The 10000-nt window shown below is 38.7% G+C and overlaps 1 protein-coding gene across 1 annotated transcript; it reads right to left on the reverse strand.

The window, feature by feature from the left end:
- Nucleotides 1-1145: 1145 nt before the first annotated feature.
- Nucleotides 1146-3046, reverse strand: LOC138011350 (melatonin receptor type 1A-like). Its single transcript, XM_068858319.1, has 2 exons — nt 2663-3046; nt 1146-2074 (listed from the first exon to the last, which is right to left on the reverse strand). Exons 1-2 carry the CDS (start codon nt 3031-3033, stop codon nt 1390-1392), a joined length of 1056 nt encoding a protein of 351 aa, XP_068714420.1. The 5' UTR covers nt 3034-3046; the 3' UTR covers nt 1146-1389.
- Between the last annotated feature and the right edge of the window lie 6954 nt (nt 3047-10000).

A 10000-nucleotide genomic window follows, 5' to 3' on the forward strand; every position in this document is an offset into this window, starting at 1 on the left:
GCAACCTTGTCTCACGTGAACGTCACACCATACACCTTATTATCCAATCACATTCTTGGCGCCTCGTGCATATAGACTAGCATGTCTAGTCTGACATTTGCTACTGCGTCATTCCAGTTCTCTCTTTGTTGCGAAAACACTTTAGCTCAGAAGCATCTACACTGAAATTCCCTCCCTTCCCTCCCTCTCTTCATACCTGGTGCCTCAATATCATTTCCCAGGTCATGTCATGGGGAATTAGTTAGTTGTAACTATTTGTGGATTTATTTATTTATTTATTTATTTAAGGATTTGTACAAACAGTACTGGTGCAAAAACAATAGGACATAAGTCCCCTCCTAGGTTTAAGCACCAACCCAACCCTCCCCAAAAGTTTAACTTAATAATATAAATAAACTTAATAGACTGCTTAACAAGTGCACGCAGTAAGGGTATTTAGGACATTTAGGACAAATTATTTTAAAGGTACGAAAGTTGTTACAGTTAATGAGCTATTTTAACACGGACGCATGCAGTGTGTCAATGACATTCTTTTCTGATAGAAACGGTTAAATCCCACTTTGCGCTTTGAAAAATAATGATCTAGTCAATAATATAAAGTAAAATATGGGTGGGGATGAAATGTTCCCATCCGGGTCACCCTTTGCCCCAAAGATCCACTGTACCAGGGTTGTGTGCCTTCTGATCGCGCACAGTTATCATAGAAACCCGGGGCGCAACCCTAGATAGGTAAGGACCTCGCAACCTTCTGGAGAGGATTGTGGCCTTGGGGATTGTAATCCCTTGGCGCGGATTGTAACCTCGCATTGCCAACTTGTTGTCATGACCTTGGGGATTGCAACCCTTTGGAGAGGATCGCGACCTCTCTTTGCTTGGCAACTTAGTTAACCTGCCTTTTCATGACCTTCAAATGGAGTGCTTCATCTCCTACCCCATTACCCCACAAACTTCTGTCTGTTGCACTTATTGTCTTGGGTCGAGAGCTTCATGAACTCATTTCATATCCAATGAGAAGCGCGAATAAAACAATTACTTTATCAAGTTTCATTTAACTCTGAACTGTTTCCATTTCACAAAACGATCAACGAAATCAGTCTCCACATATAAGCTTAAACGGTATATGACCCCATAACAGAGGTTGAAGGTCGTGTATTTGCAACTGGTGACTTTTCGTTGCTTTTCGAGAGCGCTGGAGCCACGCCGGGAAGTCAAGGATCTGTCTAAAATGACAGGAAATGTAAACAAAACTAAAGCTTGAAACATATGAGCGAAAACAAAACCTAAAATGAGAAAAAGTCGTGAAAGAAAGGAAACGCGAGTCACTGAAGTACCATTGAAAAGACTTGGAGAAAAGTGAACTTGCCGGTGAGTTTTTCCAAGGTTTCTGGTTCAGCTGATCGACAAATTGTTCAGTTCCCGCAAATGTGTTTCTACAGCTTTGGTCCTTGGCTGACCGTGTACGTTCGCTGGCACTTCCACGTCTACTCGTCCCACACGATGAATTCCGAACAACCTTAAGTACGCTGTCCGATAAGAAGGATTCATGACGCCGTAAATGATGGGGTTTATCGCTGAACTGGAAATGCCAAATACACTATACATGTAATAGGTTTCGCGGGTCAATTCCCATCCCGACCCGAGAAAGTTATCCACAACATCAAGGACTAAAATTGGAGTCCAGCAGAAGATAAAGGCAACCACGGTTACAAACAAGAGTTTTGTTACCTTAATATCCTCTAATGAGAGAGAGACCTTCCTTGCATTTCCGTTCCGGAGATTCTTTGCCACAGTTCTCTCATGGATTTTAAGCGCTTTGAAAACTCTTAGGTAGCAAACGATCAAAATTACCATTGATATTCCGACGAAGATGTAGGATGGAAGAGTAAGCAATGAAAACTTGGACGGCTCACCATAACAAAAGAATTTCCCGGGTTGAAATACGTAATCCTTACCAGCGGTGGTGTATGTCAAAGGAGTTGATAAGGCTGCAATCCAGCCTCCAAGGACTATAAGTTTGGCTTTGGCTGAAGTGAAAATGACTCTATACATCGAGGGTTTAACGATGCGGAAATACCTAAAAGAAGGGAATATAGTGCTTAATGCTCCGCTTATGTAAGAAAATATATCTCGGCTTGGCCTCAGCTTCTTCGGTTTAGGGTCTCTCTTCAGGGTCCTACCATAATAAAGCTAAATAACTTATTCTTATTGTTTTTGTAAAGTCGGTGAAACTAGTGAATAGCACTGAACCAGCGAAGTACTTGATGAGAAAAAGTTGCCATGAACGAGTAAGAGCAAAAAAGGAGTCATCACAGTTTTTGTTGTGACAGTTTCGTAGTCTAACGCTTTTCTCTTATACTATTTTTCAGAAATCTTGTCAAAAATAAAGAGAGGATAGGTTGTGAAATCAAGCCACATTTGAACACTTCCTTCAAATTGTTGGGGCGAACATTTGTCAAGAAACTTTGACAAACACGAGGAAAGGCACATTTTGTTCGTTTTTCGGCAGTTGAACGAATTCCATTCCAAAGCGAGATGAGGTTTATCTAGATTCTTGCGTTGGGTGAGGTGGAATCTCAGTTACTCCTTCTGTCTGATTTAGAAGAGATGGAAAATGACAAATAACTCAAGTTTAATTTTGACTAAGGAAAGAACTCTCACTCACCGGTTTATCGCTACCAAAGCAAGGGTGCCGAGTGACGCGCAAGCTACCCACGTAACAAGGAATCCCTGGATCTGACAAATAAGGTACCCAAAAATCCAATCTCCAAAGATTAGGACACTAAGAGAAAATGGTGCACAGATGTCCAACATGATGATATCAGATATGGCCAAGGAAATCACAAAGTCAGCTGTAACGTTGCGAAGTCGGTGATTTTTATACAAAACCAACAAAACTGCAACGTTACCAAGAGTGCCGACGGATACGATAAAAGCGTATAAAAACGATTCGCCAATTGTGGAGGAAATCGAGCGGGTAGCGAGTTCTTTATAAAGAGGGGACCCGTCTGCGATTATCGTTGAAGAAGAAACCATTTTGCTGATCAGTGAAATAACCACGAGTTGACGCCTTTTCGTGTAAAAGGAGTGACTTTTTTCTTACCTTTTTGCAATGTATTCATTTATTAAAGTGATGGTCGCACTTATTAGAGCACTTATACCACTGATCCTGACGTGTTTCAATCAGTAATTTAAAACTTTTATCTAAAAAGTCAAGGAAATCGTTATTGTGGCAAAGGTATGTTTATTCATGTCAAAAACAACCATTTATTTTGAACCGGACGAAAGGGTGAAAGCGAGCTGGTGATTTTAAAGTCTTGTCTTTAAAGTCATATAAAATAACTTGAAAGAATAAACAAATGCTAAATTATGGTACTGCTCAAAACATGAACAATAATACAAATACAGGGAGCATTTTCCGATTTTCAAATAGTCACAGAACAGCAAGTATTTAGTTAAATACCTGAAGGATATTAAAAAATCATCAACCAAAGGCGACAGGTAAATTTGTTTTCAATTCTTAATCAAAGAGAAATATCAGAGAATATATGCAATATACGAAATATGCTGAAATTGCAGTCAGGATTTTGCATAATGGCTATAACAAATGTTAAAAACTGACTTATTTGAACATCAAACGACGTTCACTAAAAACTTGATGAAAGTCAGTGTCCAACATTTCTCATTGTCAATACATATGCTTTAAATGAGTGAGATAGGCATCAATGTTGGAAGACGTCACAGTTCTGGCCTCGGTTGCTCAAAAGGTGGATAACGCTATCCACTGGATAAATCACTATCCAGCGGATAAACAATAGCAAAACCAAATGAGTTATCCAGAAATAAAATTGATGATGCACTTATAAGGCTTGGTTATTAATTCAGCACCATGAAGACATTGCATAAACGCCTTTGTCGTTTATTCAGCATGGGTAAATGACTCCAAATCCTATGATTTTAAAATCACTTGAGACTTCCAACAATTTGACTTGTAAATTCGCAAGAATAAAATAACCACATGTAGGCAATGATTGCGTGGTATTTGGCGGCTTGTCTTGTTGGAAGTCACTGAATGTAACTTACGATTCAAAATGGTGTTTAAGTTGCAGTCATTAAACTAACTTATCGACATGTTCAAAGTGAGTTATCACAGAAGAGTTATCACACGGCTGATAAAGATCTCTCCCTCCAGTAATAGTAATTGAGTAATTTTGCATTTTTTTCTATTATATGGATTCAGTTTATTCGAGGCAGGTTTCTAAGGCAGGCCGCTTTGCTTTTATTTCGTGTGTTGAAGTAAAAGAAACAGCAAGTATTTACTTCAACACACAAAGGATATTGAAAAATCTTCAAAGAAGGGCGACAGGTGATTTGTTTTCAGTTTCTACCAAGGGAGAAATATCAGAGAATATATGGGCAATTGTTAACATATGCTTTAAATGAGTGAGAAAGACATCAATGGTGGAAGTTGTCTACTCAAAGTGGTTGCCACACCTATTTTGATCACCTTGTAGAATGCCATTGCGATTTGGTAAAGGTCCCTCACTCCTTGTAATAGTAACTGAGCGATTTTGTATTTCTTTCCATTATATTGATTCAGTTTCTTCGAAGCAGGTTTCTAAAGCAAGTATTTGCTGGAAACATGATTTTGGTTTTAAGCAGTTGAACACGGTACTGGCTAAGTTTCACAATAAGGCGTGTGTCTGTCAGTAATGTGGAAGTTTCATCTAAGAAGTATTGGAAATCCGTCGTCAAATTGTTTTTTCATTATTAATTCATTTCCGGGGTCAAAAAGAAAGACAACCATCTATTTTCAACCGGGCGAAAGGGCGAAAAGTAATCCGATCTTTACACCCATTTAAAATAACTAAAAAGAATAATCCTAAATTATGGTAACGCTCAAAATAAGTACAATGATACAGGGAGCATTTTCCGATTTTCAGATAAGGTAGTTACAAATTCACCTGTCTCCTTTGTTTAATGGCTTTTAAATATCTTTCGTGTGTTGAAATAAAAGACACAGCAAGTACTTATTTCAACACACAAAGGATATTGAAAAATCTTCAAAGAACGGCGACAGGTGAATTTGTTTTCAGTTTCTACAAAGGGAGAAATATCAGAAAATATATGGGCAATTGTTAGCATATGCTTTAAATGAGTGAGAAAGACATCAATGGTGGAAGTTGTCTACTCAAAGTGGTTGCCACGCCTATTTTGATCACATTGTAGAATGCCATTGTAATTTGATAAATTGAGAAATGTTGCTTCACTTAGACAACTGTCTCCTGTCCTTACGGATCACGACAAGGACTGTAACAGACTACAGCAAAAAAATGGCCAATTTGTTCAATTTCTCACTTTGAGTCTTGAAATAATGGTTAAGGATCTTCAACATCGTTTAATATTACTGAGCAGAAAACAGCAAAAATCCAGTGATGCAGTCACTTTAAGAAGCAGCGAAAAGAAGGGGCTCACGACAGGGAACTGAGCTCGCGAGCTTATCCACTTTTGACTGCATTTTGCAGAAACTCGTTTGAGTGTAAATTCAGGCTGACAAGACATTTGAATTGACGTATATATGAACTACGGAGGACATTTATTCTTAAAAGATGGAAGAGCTGCTAATTACACGAATGCAAATCATTCTCCGATCTCCCCTACCCAATGACTGAAAAGGCATTTAAACATGCACTTATACTGCCGGAAAACGCGCTGTTTAAATACTATTTACCATTGCTATATGGATTTTGAACAAAGATTTCGTACACTCCTTAGCTTATTACTGGGTTGCCAGTATGGCAATCCCAGTCGGAAAGTGGGTGGGATTTGTTTGCTTTTGTTTTCTTTTTTTTTTCCGTGTCGGTAAAAGTCTTGCCTGTCACTCCCCTGCTAAGTGGTATCTTTGTGCATAGAGCCTTCTGCTCGTATTTTCGTAGGATAGAGAGGTAGTGGAAATGCGTAGATTTCTCTGGTGGACACGGTAGAATAACAAACTTAACTGGCAATAGCGTCGAAAGTCATGTAACGCGAATGGCGTTTTAGTGGATCTTTGAACAAAATATACCCTTATGAAGCTCAATAATGGCAAGTCATTTGGATACTGAACAAGACAGGCGGTGGAATCTTAAAAGCGACGAGTAATGGACTCGACAACAATCTGTCGCCCGTCGAGCCGAAATCAAAGTGAGCTGCATTTCTAAGATTTTGCCAAGTGTGCTGTTATGTAGAACACTGAAACCAAATGGAAAATTCTCTGGTAACTTATGGGTTCGACAAAGATAGAGAACGAATCGAACACCTTAAGTGGATCTGTGATCAAATCTGCACAGTCTTAAGGTAAAAAAAAATTGGAAATGTGACAGCTAAGAATTATTTGAAAGAAAGCTTGTCGTCTATTTTGTGCTTCATTATTCAAGGAAAAGGTTCTTCATGGAAACGGTTTGATCCTGAAATTTTAGTTTGTTGTAATATTGCGCATATTTGACACGATTGAGTTTTTTCTCTTGACGCACGTAATGAAATAGGAAGGGGTTTTTGCCTCTAATAGCAAATATGTTGTTTGTTTGAAAAAATTGTTCGCTGGAAAAGGTGGCCTTTATGAATTCATCATGTTTTATGATATGTGTGCTAGATAGTTTTTATGGCAATAGTAAAGCATTTTCTTGTTATTCAAGGAAAAGATTCTTCAGGAAAGGGTTTCAACCTGAAGTACATGGTAATTTGACACGATTGAGTTTCTTGTCTTCACGCACGCAATGAAATAGGAAGAGGTTTTCGCCTCTAAGGGCAAATATGTTGTTTGTTTCAAAAAATTGTTCGCTGGAAAAGATGGCCTTTATGAATTCATCATGTTTTATAATATGCGAGCTTGACTAGATAGTTTTTATGGTAATAGTAAAGCATTTTCGTGTCAAATTGAGGTTAGCGTTTTTCTGTTGTGCTAACTTAATGAAATATAAATTTACATTCTGCCTCGTGAGTTTGTTATTCTCGTTAACCAGCAATGGCGTGGAAAGTCATTGCAACGCGAATGGCGTTTTAGTGTATCTTATGTTGTTTGTTTTAATAAAATGTTTCGTTGGAAAAGGATTCTGTGATATTTTCTGCCTTTGTGAATTATAATATCATGTTGTGTATTGAATTTTCGAGCTTAAGGTTGAAACGTGATACGGGAGGATATTTTTAGTATTGCTCTGTAAGCAGGAAAGGTTTCATGAAAATAAACAGGTCTGTTGGAAGCGTGCTTGAGTTTCAACAAAATGAGCCCCAAAATCAGCAGAAAATTGTGACGCCGGTGAATAATAAAGTAGCTGCTATTTGCAAAATGATGGAATTACCTGGTGATAAATAACCTCGTCTTGGAGAGTAAATTTTTGACTTTGCAGAAACATTGGTGGGCGATTGTGATCTTTGTTTTGAATTCGCTCATTTATTGTCAAACTTTAAAACAATTGACAGAAAAAGAAACTTACGAAAACCCGGTATCTTGCCATCATTTGACACAGATGTTTCACTGTTTGGCAAGTAAACATGCCGTGGTAACTTAATCACGGCGCCCGCTGAATTCCGGCGATCTCACTTTCGATTTTGCGATTTATTTGTGAAGCCAAAACGTACAATAACAAAATGGAACGTAGCAAAAATCTCCCAAAATGTTTGTCGCTGATCGTAACTGTTTATATTCTATATTCATGGTTCAAAATTAATGTTGTTTTCATGTCGTAAATATGTTATTCTCGAGCGACCGTCCTGGAAACTTCCTTCTGCTCTTTCTAAAAACTGTGTATCAATATTTATTTACTTTTGCATCAATATTTGTTTTTGCATAAAGCAAGCTAACAAAATCTGTACCTTGCTGAGTTCGCATTTGTTAGCGTTAATAGTATTTTCGGTCCAATGCTTCTGTTATACGAAGGGGTATATGCTTTTGGTCCCCCTTCCAGACTCTAACCACCCCGGACAGGGTTTAACTTTAGTAAACTTTAGTATTACAAAGCTGTCAGATGCTCAGAAAGCACGCTTAAACTTGTGGTGAAAAGAAGTTTATCAACATGTCAGCCCAGAAGCCAATGTTTCTCACTTCCCATGTCTTCTCAGGCTATTTACCCAAGACTTCTACCATGGCACTACAATGATACACAATACCAAAACAATATCGTGCACTGTTAGAGCTACATATTACGCAAGGACAGATCTGTTTCGTCGTACGAACGTGTGAGGACCTGTGAGCCAAAGGGCCTCTGCTGGTATGACTTCTGGGTGACCCCTTAAATGGTCTTAATGACCCCCCAACTTAAAAAAAATTGTCTGGAACGGTGCACGTACCACAGGCAACCCAGTGTACCCTCACGGAGGGTCTAGTATATACTTAACTCTGCGCACTCTCCAATTAAATTATTACTTAACTGCCTTGTGCAAATTACACATTTAGTATAAACCACAAAAGTGAATAGTGCTTTCCGCGCATTCTGATTGGCTACCTTGGAGGTGAATAGCAAGCACCATTCAAACCGTGAGAAAAACGAAATGGCTTCCTGTTTCGCTTTATCAGTAAACTCTGCTGATTATTTTGTATGGTGTATAATAAAACAATTGGTCACCTCAGTGTCTGTGAAAGTCGCGACTCGGTCAATATCCACCACAATTCACCTCCACTTAAGCTTCAGGGAACAATTGTTAACTATCTAGTTTGCCTCGTCCTCAACGAAATAATGAAATTCTTCCACGGAAATGAATTCATCTCAATCCGTTATTACGTGACGACTTTTTAAAACAAAGAAATGAATCCGAAATTGTGAATAAACATATACGAGCCGGCTCAAGGAGTAGATACGAAAGACCGCGTAAAAACATTAAGAAATAAGAAAAACCCTTCACAACTGAAAAATCTGTATTTATCATTATAAAACGTGAATGCGTTTATCGCAATTTCTGAGTTGAAGGGGGAGGGTGCTCCACTGGACCGCCAACTCAAGAAGAGGTTTCAATAAAATTTCAACTGCTGGCTGGTTTGAGAAGAGTAACAAGAGGCCCAACAACCACTTTCTCTAGGATGGAGTGTCGACTGGGAGCATGCCATTTTAAAAGATTATCACCAAGAGTCAAATTGACGATCACGTTTACACAACTAAATGGCTTTCATTGTCAAATAAATTTTAATCTTTGGTTTGAAAGAATCTGTCTTTAATCAGGAGCCCATAACCCTCCTGCTCCTGTTCCTGCTTTAATTTCTTTAATTTATGGGGAAAAAAAGTAGCCAGCTCCTCAGAATGAAGTATCCGACGCTGTACGTCAGTTGTCGATACTTACTGAAACCATTTTGGCCCAGGAATGGGGAAGGGGGCTGGAATGCTAGTCGTCTCTCTCAGGGGTATAAATTTAGGATTATGGTCTCACTTAGGGTGTTCTGGGCAAAACGCCATCATATGTAGCCCGTATGTAGCCGTGAGCTTATCGTTTAGGGTTGCAAAGAAGAAATATAAAAATATATATTTCATTAATATATTTTAAATGTGGTCTCTTTTAGGGGTCAAGAAAGCTTGGTCCGAAGCCCAGATTGGTCTCCTTTAGGGGCTTCATTTCCGACGAGCACCGGGTATTTTGGACGGTATGAAAAAGAGGAGTCATCGATTTGGCGTTTATTTATATTCTCCATTTTCACTTTCCCCATAACACACTTTGTTTGCCCTCCACATTGAAACCACATTGAAACCATTGTTTCAAATGCTCTTGGGAATATGCAGTTTCCCAAGAGCATTTGAAACAATGGTTTATGCAAAATGCGGGGGGTGCATTATGGGGAATACGAAAATAGAGAATTAGAAGAGATACGGATTTTTGCACTACTTGTACTCACTTGAACTTTGTTACTTACCAATATCCATCCCTTTATTTGTGCCGGTTCATCGTTGCATATCACGTAGCATGAACCAATTTAGCCACTAAGCAGTGTCGGTGTAATCATGGCTGAGCGAAACAACAACCTTTTCACATGAAGTCTATT

Source organism: Montipora foliosa, chromosome 7, assembly GCF_036669935.1.
Source record: "Montipora foliosa isolate CH-2021 chromosome 7, ASM3666993v2, whole genome shotgun sequence".
In the NCBI taxonomy this organism is placed as follows: Eukaryota; Metazoa; Cnidaria; class Anthozoa; order Scleractinia; family Acroporidae; genus Montipora; species Montipora foliosa.

Excerpts from the sequence above, each read along its gene's own strand:
- LOC138011350 (XM_068858319.1), bottom strand. The coding sequence starts at position 3,033 with ATGGTTTCTTCTTCAACGATAATCGCAGACGGGTCCCCTCTTTATAAA. Across the intron at positions 2,075-2,662 it reads GCTTTGGTAGCGATAAACCG|GTATTTCCGCATCGTTAAAC; the intron begins GTGAGTGAGAGT and ends CCCTTCTTTTAG.